Raw genomic sequence first — 17,019 nt, 5'->3', positions numbered from 1 at the left:
TAAACCCTTCACAAGCCACAACTTCACATAACGCATAGAAACGACGACCACCACCCAAACAGCTACTGACCAATAACGTTTACGGTTCACAAAATAAATAAACAATCGAATAAACCAACGCAACTAAAAACAATTTCCGAAAACACACCTTCCTTCTTAGCCTTCGGACCCATATTGAAAAAGGAAAAAGTACAGGTTACACCAGTCTATATTACAAGGAGTTGAAACGGATGATATCGCGTGTACAACGTCCACGATAAAAACGGCAGAACGTTTCTATATGACGCATTTTATGGGCGTAGTGCAAACTTCAAAATGTGATGTGGGAAGGAGCTGGATGGAGATTATTTATTTGGCTATGTTACTGAACTTCGTTATCAGACAGTACCAGGAAGAGCTGGGTTTTCGTATGTATGCTCAGTAGACGTTAGACATTGTGTGCACTTGAACAGTTAATGATTGTGTGCTTGTTAGTTTGTTAATTTTTATAGATGTAATGAAGGCCAGATGCAATGTCTTTTTGTTAACGTGCAACACAAAGATCTTTTTTTAAAACGTCTATACTGTAATGTTACAAACTCCGAAATATAAAGCGGCAACGCAACGTTTTAAACATGTAATATTGTACTTAAAGCGGTAACGCAAAGAGCGTTTTAAAAAGTTCATAGTGTAATGTTATAGCCCACAAAAAGTCATAATGTCCCCCTTTGCATAACACAAAATGGTCATCTTACAGATTAGTACCTCGTGGGCGGTACTGCGCAGCTTTGGGCGTGTCCTGCTGTGATTGGCAGGCTTGATTGACATGCAGCAAGTTTTAAAGTAAAGTAGCAGACCTTATTGTATGTAGATAAACCAACTTAAAACACGCTACGGAAGAACGTTTTACAGTACAGTAACAGCGCGACCTTGTTCTTTATCAAACAGATTGTACAGAAACAGTATTTAAGAAATAGTTCGCGAGAGCGTTTTAAAGGAAAGTAACATGCCATCCTATGAAACGCCACTCATTTTAGCCTCTGTGACAAGCAATATGTTATATAGATAAAGCAATGTAAAACATTCTACGGAAGAACGTCACACCATAGTATCAAATGCAACCCATTTTATTGACAGAAATCACATGTGACAAGCATATGACAACCAATATATGTGCAGTGTCTATTGACATGCCGCAACTTTTACAGTAAAGTAACAGACCTTGTTGCACACTATCTAGATAAACCAAGTTGAAACACGCTACCGAAGAACGTTTTAAAGTACAGTAACAGCGCGACACATGCTTGTTCTTTATCTTACACATTATACAGATAAAGTATTTAAATAATTGTTCGACAGAACGTTTTAAAGTAAAGTAACATACCACATTATTAAATGCCACCCTATGACAAGCAATATATTTTATATAGATAAAGCAATTTAAAACATTGGACGGAAGAACGTTTTAAAACATTGGATGGAACAACGTTAACAGGTGCTGGGTTTGGATGTCAGGTGTTAGTCAGTGAATTTACAGCTACTGCATGATATGAATTACGATGTTGCTTTGCCCATTCAGGGGGCGTGTCTGGGTGGGCTAGTGCATGATTATTGCCATTATTTTTATTGCCGGTATATTTAGTTACTGTAGAACCGTACAATCATTCACTTGTAAAACACGATGAATAAATGAAATTATTGACAGAATTTGACTTTAATAGCAGTACCGGTGCTTGTGCACACACTTCTTTACCCAACAGAATGACTTGCGTAGTAAACATTCCAAGTTGGGAGTATTTATTATATATCACACTAGTTGTTTATGTTTCTGGCATGATTTGTGTCGCGATAGACAGTTTTTGAGTTGTATGGCACACCACTACCGAGGCGCATGTATTACTTACGAACACCATTAGAGGATTTCTGTTTTTACAGTTACTGCTACAGTGGATTGTAACTTAGACGTTCAAATGCAATGTGTGCCTCTGTTGATGTATAGTATACATAGTAGTCGCGTAATGAGGATGATACCTGTTAATATGGCGTAGCCCGGCCCGGGGGCGTGATTTGCTACTGCGCATCCTGCGAGGTACTAATCTGTAAGATAACCCACAAAATAAAGGCGAGTACTTGATGCAACTACAATTTTTGAGTGTCTTTATGATGCAATGCCATTTAATTAAAGCAGAGTCTTTCATGCAATGTCTGCTTATTCTGAAATGAAATTAAGTTACCTTATTCTTATGATCTTTTAAAAGATAACCTTTTAGCAACATGTGCAAGAGTAGAATTTAGACTTCATATCTTTCAGAATTTCATGCAATGTGTTGTTGTTCTGAAATTAAATTGATGACTTCAGGAAGTCACGCAATCATCTTGTAAAAGATAACCTTTGAGCAACATGTGCAAGACTAGAAAGCAGTAGCGGCAGCGCGAGTATTTCATGCAATGTCTTCTTCAGAAATTAAATTGATGACATCAAGAGTTCAGGCAATAATCTTTTAAAAGTTACCTTATTGTTATGATCTTTTAAAAGATAACCTGCAGTAAATAAAACAGTAGCGGCATAAGTAGTAGCAGCGGTTACCTTATTCTTATTATCTTTCAAAAGATAACGTGCAGTAAATAGCGGCAGCAATGTAAGCAAGAGGCACATGTCAAGATGCAATGTCTTCTTATTCTGAAATTAGACATCAAGATAACCTTTCAGCATAAAAGTTACATTATTCTTATCTTTCAAAAGATAACGTGCAGTAAATAAAGCAATAGCGGCAGCATTGTAAGCAATGTGTCAATCACGTATGCCACGCCCCAAGCTGTGTCAATCAAGTATGCCACGCCCCAAGCTGCGCAGTACCGCCCGCGAGGCAGTACACTGTAATATAACCGGCAAAACACAATGGGAATGGGAATTAAGCAAACAAATTACCAAAGTACATGCACGTTACTCAGCTTCTGTTCTTAAACGTAGTTACTACCTGTGAAAACTACTTTTTCTGTGGTGATGGCCTACTACTTTACCCATAACTAATGCACAACTGCATATTGTTACAGTACGTAAAGTGTACCTAAAATCAGGTACTCCAAGAAGCAACACCTATTCCTTAACCTCAGTAAGCAACACATATGAGTATTGGAAATTATGCTGGCAAAAGTGTTATTACACAGAACAAGCGTGTAAATGTGCTTTACATTAACAGAATGAGTTTGTCGACGTCTAAATCAGTAATGTATGTCCATTTATGGAACCGGCAAGGTTTTTGCATCCCGGCACTTTTTTAGGAATGCGTGTTTTACATACCTGAAGCGTCTAGTTCTTTAACATCCTCTTCTAGGTGACAAAAGCCCAAACCTACTGTATGAATGTGTGAGGTCTGCAAGGAGTTTCGAAAAGACAATCTTAATCCAAAAAGAGAATGCAAAAGAAGAGACGTGGGGAAACCCTACGTAAATGGGAATCGATGATTAAAAAAAAAAAAAACATAAAGTGTGTGAAAAAGCAGGGCTAATGTATAGAACAATAAATAACACCCGACTACATGGATTCATGAATCTCATTTCCTTAAACGTCAGTCTTCTTTTTTTTTTTTCCAGAACCGTTACCAAAAGTTAAACAATATGATGTGCAGAAACATTTATTCAGATGCTTCCTTACTTGCGTCTAATTCTAGACAGCTATTTCTACCTTACCTTGCAGGGACTTCTTGAAATTTACTCCAAGTGAAACTGTGAATATATTTTAAGTTCGTGGATGATAAGCCTCCGTTCTTTCTTAAAATCAGATCATTTGATGACCTAAGCGAAAAGATACTTTTCTTCACAACTTTGGCATCGTCTCGGGGAAAAAAGGGAGAGGGGGAAGGGGTATAGGAGGTGCCTGCAGCTGTTGGTTCCTATTACACAGCCAGACCAGACAGTACAGTGACTCACAGCTGCAGCAACGAGGTGGGATAGAGGGAGTGAAGTCCCATCTCTGGGGCGGCTCCTCCGCTAAGGATCCCTGTTTTTAAAATGGCACTGCGAGCAATAAAATAGGTATCGAGCGACAGATACCCTTTTCTGGCACGTCTAAGAGGAGGATCATCCTTTAGAAAGCGAAGTAAAACATGCTGCTTGAGTGCTCTGCGGGAGACAATCCATTGCCTCACACAGTTTGTACCTTTTGTTACTGAAATGTAGAAGTCTATACAGACAAATCTCTCAACTGCAATGATTTAGTCAATTGCATGGTGTTTAGCATTAGATGTAGCCTTACCCCTTCTAGATGTACCAATTTTCTTCATAACGTTATATATATTTAAGATCGCTTTTTTATTAACTGAATTATGCATACACAATGATGCTTTATCATTGATTTTTATGGGTTTTATAAAATAAGATGTTTTATTGCACAGCACAGAAGAGTGCTCCTTTTTCCTGATTTTTAAGGAGCAGTACTGTTAGTTTTAATGTTCAGGGACTGAAAGGTATGCAGACAAAGTGACCACAAAAGGTCACCTGCTCAAAGTGTTCACAATACTGAGGAAATCAGTCAGGATGCTTAATATAATGAACATCTTATGATATTGAATAATGTCTCTTTACATCAGGCAAAGTAACTTCCTTTGGGGTCTCTGAGTCTACAAAAATATCAAGCTTGTGACGTAGTTCTCATCCACTTACCTCCAGAATCAGGGAGAAATCCAGACTTAAAGAAGAGCACTTTTTAAAATATTAGTACTATTAAACTGTGAAGCAGACAGAATAACAGAATGCAAGTTAGCATGTATTTTCTGAATTATAAGTACTCTAACTCTAATTATTGTTAAGTTACAATCCACATTACCACCTTTGCTCCCAAAATCATCAGTTTTAGGAGGGATTAGGATGGATAAGCAAAGTTTTGGGTCATAATCAGTGACCTCTGTGACTGTTGGTGAGAGATGAGTGAAGGCTGCCAGCCTAGTCAAATAGAATTTGATACATAATTCTGTCAACTGTATAAATAAATGTAAAATACAGGCATGTTTTCTTGAGTGTAAAAAAAATGCTGTGAAATGTGGAACTGCAAAATGTGACATTGCACTCTACTGGCCCAGTAAAGCATGTGACCCTTTCATGTTTTACAAGTCTGCTCCAGTGAGTCTGGATAAAGGTTTCATGCCCATTGTTTTAAGGCTAAAGTTTATGACCAGAATTTACATGTGGAAGGTGCTTTATTGCTATGGTTTCTGCTAGAGTTGTGTCTTTCGGGTTTTCCCGGTTAGGGGTCGCCACAGCGGAACTCTGTTCCGCTAATGATTGGCAGTAGATTTTTACGTGCCGAGTTGCCAGCCCTGACGCACAACCTTCAACAAAGGTAGGCCCATTCATGCATGTCTCCACACAGAAGACGCTCTAGCTGTGAATCGAACAGGACAACATCTTAGTGTGAGGCGACAACGCTACCGCAACACCACCACTGCAGTGATCTTTTCTGCTAGAATGTATATGTGAAATGCCTTGTATTGTTGTAGTTTACTGAGCAGATGTTAGCTTGCTAAATAATGCAGTTTGTGGCCTGAGAAAACCCATGTATCAAAATTATGTAACTTGGGAGGGCCTCAGCAGAGCTGTTGATTAGTGTTTAAAAACTATTGTTCAGTGAGAGACTGGGAGCATTTTGAATTTGGACATCTAACTCGGCACTTTGCCTTATGCTCACATGTACGTTTTAGCACTGTGATTTCTCGTAGGAATAGTTAAAGCTAGTAAAGATTAATTAGGTATTTTTCTTTGAAATCAGACCTGTACTACTGTATTATTTAAGTTTCTGTGTGATCTCTGAACTCTTAGATATCTCTGTGGTGTAGTAGTTTTGTCTTGTGTTTTAATTATTTATTATTAAATATTTTTAAAACCTTCTACCCGTGGCTGGTATATGTAGAGATAAACTATGCTTTAGAGTACATTATGTATTTATAGAGTTTATTGTAATAAGCCCTTTTAATAAGCCTTGAGACTGATTAGTCATAATACTTTTGGATTACAATATTGCAGAGTAATAATTTGACACCCTTTTAAGGGCCTTTTAGTAGCAGATAATTAACTGGGTGGTGGCAGGAGTTACTACCGTATGGTCTGGGTAATAGGTGCACAGCTGGAGAACCTGTGCCAGCCTTTTCCCAGGAAAGTTTGTGTGGTTGTATAACCTCTTCTCAGTGTGTGTGTGTGTGTGTGTGTGTGTGTGTGTGTGTGTGTGTGTGTGTCAGCTACCTGGGCAGAGACACGAAGCAGTGGTTGGACAGAGAGGGTACTGGAGGTTTTAGTTTGCCCAGTTAGACTGAGACCTGGACCCTATAGCTGTGCCAGGGGGGAGTCTTACTGGGGACTTGGTGAGCAAAGGAGCAACCAGCCCCAGACTGACTGTGATCTCTATATGCTCTTAAGGGAAATTGTACTTTACTGTGTGTATTAGTTATCCTTTCCTTTTCTCGGAGACGACCTCCCTGGTGTTAGTGGTGAGGATTGAGGTTCCTTGGTTGCTGGGCCAGGGCACGGCTGTTGCATGTAATTAAAACAAAAGACAAACCTACTACACCACTGAGATATCTAAGAGTTCAGAGATCACACAAACTTAAAATAATACAGCAGTACATGTCTGATTTCAAAGAAATTCCTAATTAATCTTTACTAGCTTTAACTATTCCTACACGAAATCACAGTGCTAAAACTTACATGTGAGCATAAGGCAAAGTGCCGAGTTAGATGTTTAAAGTCAAAATGCTCCCAGTCTCTCACTGAACAATAGTTTTTAAACACTAACCAACAGCTCTGCTGAGGCCCTCCCAAATTACATAATTTTGACACTTAGGTTTTCTCAGGCCACAAACTGCATTATTTAGTAAGCTAACACCTGCTCAGTAAACTACAACAATACAAGGCATTTCACATATACACTCTAGCAGAAGCCAGAGCAATAAAGCACCTTCCACGTGTAAATTCTGGCCATAAACTTTAGCTTTAAAACAATGGGCATGAAACCTTTATCCAGACTCACTGGAGCCGACTTGTAAAACATGAAAGAGTGCAAACACAAAATGCTGTGGACTGCAAACATCACACACCCAAACGAGCAGTAGGTTTCTATAAAATAAAAATAAGAGTTGAGCGCTTTTTGTCCCACCAAGTTGTGGGACTTCTTCAGACTACCAGAACAAGACAACAACTACAGTTAAATCATCAATGCATTGGCGCCAAAATACAAGCACCGTGGCTAATTGATTTAATCATTGAACTTTAAAATAATTAAAAAAACATTTAAAGAACTTATGTTGATCCAGGTTCCTGGATCACATAGAAATATATTATTTATAACACCAATCAGTCTATTATACATGCTATACATAAACATAATCCAAATACATTTTATAAAATTTAAAACGCTGTGTATGACAACTCCTGTATAGTGCCTGTATAAAAAATGGACGTGAATCCTATAAGCACACAAAAGGTTGACACACAGTCGTATGTGATTAAAACAAGTAAATATATAAAAAATATATGTATATGAAGATCATGTATTGTGTACAGACAAATACCAAAAAGATGAGGTGAGAAGGAAAGGAATATATGCAGTATGTGTGTGAATGGAATGGGGGGGGGGAAGGGAGGGGGAGGAAATGGAAAGTGAGGGGAAATAAAAAAAGGGAACGAATAAAGCAAATGTAGGAAAGGAAGTGACATCCAATTATTTCAGTAAATAATCCTATAGTGCAGGATGTGATGAACATCACTACCCTACAATGAATAATACACAATATGTGAAACAAATATATTCTGTGCATGGAATATTGAAATTACTGTAGAACATGGATATATGAATCTATTACATACATATATCTGCATGAATAACTATAACATCTGAAATTATGAATTCATTTATGACATTAGGAAACATTCATATAAAAATTATAATCTAATAACACAAGCTTTTTAACTTCAATATTGGGTAAAGGGAACATATCTCATTTAATCCAGGCATAGCACTGGCGTTACAACAAATCTGCCAGTATAATTCCAAAACCTCTAGTTGTACTTGATGTGGTCCCACCCTACCATCTAGAAGAACAGTGTCTACTGCTCTGAACAAGAATGTGTGATTAGAAGTTTCTGCTATATGTTTTGCTAAAGCATTGTCTGGTCTATTTTTCTTGCTGGCATACAGATGTTCAGTCACGTTCACGTAGTTTTCTGTCAGTTTTCCCAAAATAAAATGCGGTGCATTGTTGACACTGAGCTAAATAAACTACACCTTTAGACTAACAATTAAATTTGTGTCTCACTTCATAGGTGACATTCCTAATGCAGAAAGTTTCACCCGTATTCATGTATGAACAATAATTACACATATTGCATTGGAACATACCCTTCCTCCATGGTAATCCCTTCATCTTACTTTGCATTATTTATTTAAGATTCTTTCCCCTTTTCCAAACAATTCTAGGTTTTTGAGGTAATTTATTCCCTACATCTTTATAACTGATTATAGACCAATTTTTATTTACAATTAAAGTGACTCATTCACTGAGTACTGAATGGAGTTAAGTGCCAATTTTATTGATGTAGTATCTACGTTTTGGACCTGTACTACTAGTTGGTTAGTACTACCAAGAATAGCTTGGTATGTACCTACTTCTCTTTTTTTTATTTTTACCTCATCAACCAAACTGAGTTGTTGTGGGTACCCTCATCTCAAGAACATTTCTTTGAGTAACTGGCATTCTTCAAAGAAATCCACGTCTCTGGAAACCATGCGGGCTGCTCGGACTAATTGACCTTTGACCACTGATTTCTTCTGATACATAGGATGATTACTGTTGTAGTGAAGGAAAGTGTTAGAATGTTTCTTTCCTATAGATTTTAGCACAAAATGATTTATTCTCATGATCGCTCCATAAATCCACATCCAAATATGCTATTCCCTGATTATTGTATGTATGGGTGAAAGATAGAAAGTCAGAGCTCGTATTGAAGAATGAAACCAATTCAATTGCTATTTTTTCGTCTCCTTCAATCAAGATGAAAATGTCAAGGAACCGTGTATAAAATTTAATTTTATTCATCGTTTTGACATTCCTTCCTAACACTTCCTGTTCCCAGTATGCCATGACTAAATTTGCAAAGCTCCCCCAACATGGAGAGCCAATGGCTACACCTATTTGCTGTAGATAAATTTTCTTGTCAAAAATCAAGAAATTGTATGATAGAAGAAATTTTGGATATAGTTTTATCAGGTTGACTTCTGCTTGTTCAGCTCCGCTTTTCCTTAACATGAAACTCACCCATTCTATGCCATCTTGGTGGGGTATACAGATCCTTCACATCGACAGTTAAAAAATTGAAACTGTCATTGAACTCAAAATGGTTTACTTTCTCTTGTTGTAGTATATTATCTACCATTTTTGCACAGGGGTAAGTGATACTATTTCTGGCATCAACTAATGGTCTCATGGGGGGGGGGGGTCAACTAATTTATGGATTTTAGGAATTCCAAAGAGATTAGGTATTCTAGGTGTTAACATAGTCAAGTAATTTAATGTTGACCGATCTAGCCTTCTTTCTATGAAAAAGTCATTAAATGACCTAATTCTAGTATATGCTTGTTGTAATTCATTTCTAGATGTTTCTTGACAAGCATCACTATTTAATATACCTGCCATCTTGTCGGTACATTGTTGCCGCGTCATAAGCACCAGTCCTCCTCCCTTATCTGGTTGCATAAATCTCATCCCTGTTTCTTTCAATGATTGCAAGGCTGTTTTTTCTTGAATAGTGGTATTAGAAAATTTTGTATTCCTGTTCATATTGGCATGCAACATATTTCTTAAATCATTTTCACATATTTTTTCAAATAAGTTCAAAACAGGGTGCATAGGTGGTACAAATGTACTAGCAATGTGAAGATTATTATTTTCTGTATGGTCACCACCAAAAAAACACTCTCAGATTCAATTTCCTAAGAAATAACTTTAAATCTACTATACTTTTGACAACATCAGCTGTACTACTGGGGACAAAAGTATTACCTCTAGCCAACAATTCAATGACAGCAGGTTCAATTGCAGCATTTGTATAATTAAAAAAAATAAAATCATTGTCTAAATTATACAAAATGACAGGTTTACTATTGGTATTAATATTTACCTCCCCCTCTTCCCTCGTAAATTGGTGGTGTTCCTGTTGGTGTAGTTGTTCCCGAAGTTCATGTTCTTCCTCAAATTGTAGTGTGAGGCTCCCATCCGAAAATTTGCTTGTTGGGGAGTGGATTCATCCTGGGGTGGGTAAACTACGGGCTCAGTGTTCCCATTGTTATATTGTTCAACAATGTTGTTATCATTAAATATAACATTATCTTGTGAATTTTGTACACTAGTGCCACCTTGAGTTGTATTATTCCTTTCATAAGGTTGTTTCGGGCCAGACCATGTTTTAACTTGGGACGGGGGAGGTTTTGGATAGGCTGTTCCACTACTGTATTCTTGTCTATCTCTAAGTTTTTTGAGTTTTCCTTTAATTTTACCCATATATTGATTGATGCTACCAAAAATTCTATCATAGTCATACTGGTATCGTGAAAAGTATAAATTCTATTGTATCATTCAGAATAGTTGCTTCTTCCATAAGTGAAACCGACAACAGTTGGTAATGTTTGCACATTCCCTCACTTAAACATTCACGAAAATAAGCTATTTCTAATTGTGTTTTTATTTTTACTTTATCAATTTCTGGTCAAGCTGTTTTAATAAAATTGAAATATCCATAGAATCCCTGGCCGGTTGCTCCCTTGTTTTGCACGCTTTTTCACTTGTAAAAGACTCAGCACAGCTCCTCGTGGTGTCCTGCAGAGTTCTACAAGCAGCAGAGAGTGAAAGAGTGACTTTCCTGGATTTATAAGTATTTTTTCTGGCTTTCGCTTAAATTACTGCATCTCGACTGTTTTTCGCTTAAAGAACAGCTCTGCATATTGTTTTTACTGTACTTGTGTTGAATTTATACTGTTAGCACTTTAAAAAGTTATTTTTTGTTTAATTGTTAGGCTAACACTCGTGCGCTAGCCATTTTATAGCATTTACTGTTTGTTACTGTATCTTTTTCTCCTTTCTCTGTAAAAAAAAAAAAAAAAAAAAAAAAAAAATATCCTTGTTTTCCCGCTTTTCTGAACTAGAATAGTCCAGTCTTCAGATTTTGCTGATCTCTGGGCTTTGTCTTAGTTCCTGTGCTATCCATATCCTTATTTGGATAAGAGGAAGCTTCTTTGTTCACCAGTGGGAGTGGGGAGCACTGAGCAACCTATTTGTCCCTAGAGGATTGGTTCCAGCCCAGCAACTTGTAGTTTATTGGCCATTTTGGGTCAATTCCTGGCTCTTTTCAACCCCCTGCTATAAAGCCCGTTTTAGCGCAAATTAGCGTGAAGTTGCTCATAGAGGAGTATAGGGCAGCGTCGGTTAATTAAGTTTAAACTATTTCTGGCTTCGTAAAGTCTGCTCTTCAATTTTTCCCTTGGAACTGTTCTACTTGCAATCTAAACAGCCTATACTCTATCTGAAAAGCTCAGCACTTGTTCCTAAAGCATTTTTTATACAGGTAAAGCACTCTTAAACAAAAGAAAGTACTTCATTCACCTAAATTCCCTTGAGTACCCATTTCCCTATAGGTCCTTTCTGACTCTATTACACAGCAATCTTTTTCACTATTTCTAGCATGTCGAAGGGTCAGTTGCTGGCGTCCTCTCCTGTTCAGCTGGTGAATCTGGGAATATTGAGGCAATGTTACAATTGCCTCATGTACTGGACAACCCTCTCCTCCTCCCAACAAATACAAATATATGCGAGAGATGCAACTATATAGCCAAACTGGAGGCTGAGCTCTCTCAATTCAGTACTGGCAAGACCAGTCAGGAGGAGAAGGTAACCACGCACACCACAAACCCAGTCTCACATAGAACTATCACAACTGCAAACCAAACACACAAAAACATACTCGGAGGCGCTGATTAAAAATCTACCAAAACAGAGGCCTCCAAAGCAGACACCCAAGCAATTGCCACCTCAAGACATAGCACATGCAACACACAGTTCACAAAGTCAGTGTGCTAAACAGTCACAGCCCTTAAGGCCAAACAACATGCCAGACACACTTGTAATAGGTGACTCCATAGTCAGACACACTGGCGTCCGCTCACCAGACTGAACAAGGAAAAGGTCACAGTAAGCTGCCTGTCGGGAGCTAGAATCCGCCACATAACACAAGCACTCAGGTCACTCCACAGCAAGTGCAAATATGACTCTGTCATTGTACATGCCGGTGTGAACGACCTGAGACGCACCTCCCTGGACTACATGAAAAGAGACATAGAGGAGCTCTCTGATTATGTAGCCCAGGCCAGTATGACCTGACCCTGAGCAGCATCTTACCCTCACCAGAATGATGCCACAGTACAAAGACAAAATGATCAGTTTTAACAATTGGCTTAATTACTGGTGTCATTCTGGGGATCCAATGTCTGTCTGCTTGGGATGACATGCTTGACAAGCCACGCTGCTTCTGAGGATGGCTTGCGCGGTCACCCTGGGCTTCTGGATATTGGCCAAGGCTCTTGCCACCCCATAGTGCCTTTTTAGGCAAGGCTCAAATGACAAACCTACCTCCTAGAAACACAAGTGGAAAATAACTAAGGGTAATGCTGCTCAATGCCAGAAGTCTAAACCTCAAGATGCACGCCCTCGAAGCCCTCCTCAGTATGGAGAACATCTATGTCTGTGCAGTGACTGAAACCTGGTTCAAGGCTCCTGAGAGCACCCCAGCACTATCAGGTTTTACCTCATATCATGCTTTCCGGCCCCAAAACTTGGACCGAACCACAAAAGGAGGGGGAGTATCCATATTCATCAAAGATACCCACACCTCCAGGTTAGTGGCAACGCACGAAGCATCAGAGACCATCCAGGTGCATCTAACCATAGGCAAAACTGCCTGACAGTTTGTAGCATGCTACAGACCACCCTCTCAAACTCAGGAACCCCACACAGCCTTCCTGAAGACACTGGAGAGTATGAATGTCTCTCCAAATACCATCATTTTGGGAGACTTCAACTACCCAAACAGACTGGGAACATTACTCAAGCCCCAACACCCTAGCCCAAAGGTTCCTGGAATTCATAAACTCAAATGCAATGGAACAACTAGTCACCATTCCCACAAGAGGAGACAATATACTAGACCTGATCATCACAAACATGGGGACAAAATGCTCCACACCGGAAGTATATCCCTCTTTGGTAAGATCAGACCATAAATTAATCTCACTGGAAATCCACATCCCGCCCCACCCCTGCACAAAAGACCACAGTGAAGAACTTCTCAAAAGCCAACTTCACACTTCTTAAGACTGAAGTGGTATCCTTCAAGGCCCCTGGGCCAGTGGAAACCACAACCCACACTGCTGAATCCTTTGCAAATGCCTTCTACGGGCACCTTCAAGAATGCATGGATCATGCAATCCCAAATAAAACCAAGACCCATTCCCCCAAAGGCAGGCGCCCAGTCTGGTGGACCCCAGCCATAAACAAACTTTACAACAGCAGGAGGAAGCTACTACATGACAGAGCAAAATCCCTAAAAGGGAAGGCATCTCTGATCAGTACTAGCAAAAAACTACGATCACTCATAAAAATCATCCAAGGCCAACTTTGAGAGAAAAATCGCAAAAGACACAAGACAATCACAAGGCCTTCTTTAGCTATGTTAGAAACCTGGGTGGAAACTCCCAGATATGCTCAGTTAGTCCAAAATGACACAATACACTGAACCCACTGACACTGCCAACATTCTGGCAGACAGGTTCAGTGCAAATTCCCCCCCCCCCCCCAAAAGGAGAAATAACTATCCCAGCAGAGTGTAGCTTCCCTAACGTCTCAGATGCCCAGGTGAGAGCCGCCCTCTCTAAAGCTAAAAACACAGCATCAATGGGACCGGACGGTGTCCCGGGCTGTGTGCTACATGAACTCCAAGAGGAACTAAACCCACACAAGGCTGCTGTTTAATCTTAGCCTTACTACAGGATACGTACCCAAAGAGTGGTGTATGGCAACAGTGGTCCCACTTCACAAAGGCGGTACTTCTACGGACCCTGGAAATTCAAGCCCCATAAGCTTGATGAGCCTGGTCTGCAAAGCTATGGAGAGGATCATTATGGAACTCATAAACAAAGACATTGGGGACCTACAGACATTGGATCCTGCAATTTGGTTTTGTCAAGGGCAGATCCTGCCTTTTGAACTTGGTCGACTTTTTTGAAACTGTCACTAAGGCCATTGATGAGGGTAAGGCAGTTCACACAGCCTACCTTGACCTTGCAAAAGCCTTTGACACAATACCCCACTCGGGCATCATAGACAAACTCACCAGCTTAAATTTAAACCCATATGTCACAAGATGGGTTGCAAACTGGCTCAAGGACAGAACCCACAGGGTCAGAGTTGCTGGAGCTATGTCAGACTAAGCCAGTCACAAGCGGTGTCCCACAGGGCTCAGTCCTGGGACCCCTCTTGTTCGGCATTTATTTTTCTGAGGTACAGGCAAACATAGGAGGATTGTGGCTGACAAAGTTCGCAGATGACTGCAAACTGGGTGCCATAATTGATACTCCAGCGGACACAAACATCCTTCAGAGAGGCCTCAGAAACGGATAATTGGTGCTAGAGCCATGGCCTTAAGCTGAACGCCAAAAAATGTATAGTCATACCCTTTGGGAAAAACAAGGTACCCACAAATTAACACATAGGTGGTAATCCACTAAGTAAGGAAGAGGTAATCAGGGACTCAGGTTGACAGTAACCTCTCATTTGACACTCACATTGCCAAAGTGGTTAGGAAGACCTATATTGCCCACCTTATGAAGGGTTTCACATCTAGATCGAGAGGTCATTGTGCCCCTGTACTCTTCTCTTATCAGGCCAATGATGGAGTACAATGCCCCATTTGGGATGTATCTCACCTGACACCTGCAGCAGTTGGAAAGACCCCAAAAGTTCCTCACCAAGAGGATAAAGGGTCTTAAACATATGTCATATGCTGCCCGACTGAAAAAACTCCAGCTCTATTCAGTCGCATACCGCCTACTCAGAGGTGATCTGTGCCTGACGTACAAGGCCATGTCCAATCTGGAATTAATGGGCATGCTCCACCTCAGAAAATCCAAATCCATCAGAGCCACGAGAGCAAGAGACTTAAACCTCAACACAGAAATAAATGGGACGTGCTGGCGGGACAGATTCATAACCCAGAGGCTCCCTAGACTCTGGAACAGAATCCCAGTCCATGTTAGGCAGAGCCCCTCACTGACTCTATTAAAGAGAAATATTGACGAGTGGATGGGAGATCGTAGGTTTACCCCGGGGGTCATCTCTGTCACTACTAGACAGAAGCACAGTAAACTAAACCCTAAAAGGGCGTAGTATTCTCATCCTAAGGGGTGGTGAAAGCCACACACACTCTGGCTAGGCTTATAAATGCCCTAGGGCAGATAGCCTAGTATGAACCTATGAACTAGTTGGAATCTATAATGAAAGTGGTTCCGTTAACCATGCGGTTAATTTTGGAGCCCCAGTAAGCCTCGTGGATCCAACATTGATATTCATTGTTTTATTACCACCAGTACGATTCTGTTGTAATGCATTACATTCCTGCATGTGAGGAACATCCCTCTGCACTCAGGGGATGTATTGACTGAATCTGGTCTGTTTGGTCTCGTATTCTCATCTGTAGCTGTTGCCTCTGAAGCTGGCGAGGCATTAGAAACACCAGAAAAGGTGTATACTGTTAGTAGCAAGGTTGGTTGGAAGTGCATCAAACTTCCTGTTGAGTGCGTCAATTTGTTTCATTAATGTATGTATTAAAGAAGTTATCCTGATATTCTCGTTCTCTTTAGAAGGTGATGAAAGGGTTGTGGTAGGTGCTAGTTCCTCAACCATTAAAAGCAACAAACAAAAACGCTGTGGACTGCAAACGCCACACACCCAAACGAGCAGTAGGTTTCTATAAAATAAAACTTTTTATTCCAACTGATACTGTGAGAGTTAAGCGCTTTTCGTCCCACCAAGTTGTGGGACTTCTTCAGACTACCAGAACAAGACGACTACAGTTAAATCAATGTGTTGGCACCACAATACAAGAACCACAGCTAATTGATTTAATAATTGAACTTTAAAATAATTAAAAAAACATTTAAAGAACCTATGTTGATCCAGGTTCTTGGATCACATAGAAACATATTTATAACATCAGTCTATTATACATAATACTATACATAAACATAATCCGAATACATTTTATAAAATTTAAAACACTGTGTATGACAACTCCTGTATAGTCCCTGTATAAATGGACGTGAATCCTATAAGCACACAAGGTTGACACACAGTCGTGTGTGATTAAAAACAAGTAAATATATAAAAAATATATGTATATGAAGACCATGTATTGTGTACAGACAAATACCAAAAAGATGAGGCTGAAAAGAAAAGGAGTATATGCAGTATGTGTGTGAATGGAATGGGGGAGGGGGGGTTCTGGTGTTTCTAACGACACAAGCTTCACATATTGTGTATTGTAGGGTAGTGATCATCACATCCTGCACTATAGGATTATTCACTGAAATAATTGGATGTCACTTCCTTTCCTACATTTGCTTTATTCGTTCCCTTTTTTATTTTCCCTGGCTTTCCATTTCCTCCCCCTCCCTTCCCAACTTGGTGGGATGAAAAGCGCTTAACTCTTACAGTATCAGTTGGAATAAAAAGTTTTATTTTGTAGAAACCTACTGCTCGTTTGGGTGTGATGTTTGCAGTCCACAGCTGCGTTTGTGTTTGCACTCAGTTTTTTGTTTGTTGCCGTTTTCAAAACATGAAAGGGTCCTAACATGCTTCACTGGGCCAGTAGAGTGCAATGTTATCACATATTTTGCAGTTCTACATTTCACGAGTCATAGCATTGTTTTTTTTCAGTTGATAGAATTATGTA

At 39.6% G+C, this 17,019-nt stretch overlaps 1 protein-coding gene across 1 annotated transcript in view; it reads left to right on the top strand.

Moving 5' to 3' along the window:
* Window positions 1-307: 307 nt before the first annotated feature.
* RAB34 (RAB34, member RAS oncogene family) overlaps window positions 308-17,019 on the top strand; it is a gene marked incomplete in the record, with an annotated part of 431,068 nt that continues 414,356 nt past the window's right edge. Inside the window, 1 exon segment of the mRNA XM_044055175.1 lies at window positions 308-398. Within this exon segment, the coding sequence (XP_043911110.1) occupies window positions 338-398 (61 nt within the window).

The sequence above is a fragment of the Protopterus annectens genome, chromosome 13.part0 (assembly GCF_019279795.1).
Source record: "Protopterus annectens isolate FY-2018-M chromosome 13.part0, PAN1.0, whole genome shotgun sequence".
Classification (NCBI taxonomy): domain Eukaryota; kingdom Metazoa; phylum Chordata; order Ceratodontiformes; family Protopteridae; genus Protopterus; species Protopterus annectens.
Note: the sequence above shows the minus strand (reverse complement) of the source record. Positions and strands in the feature narration are given on the sequence as shown.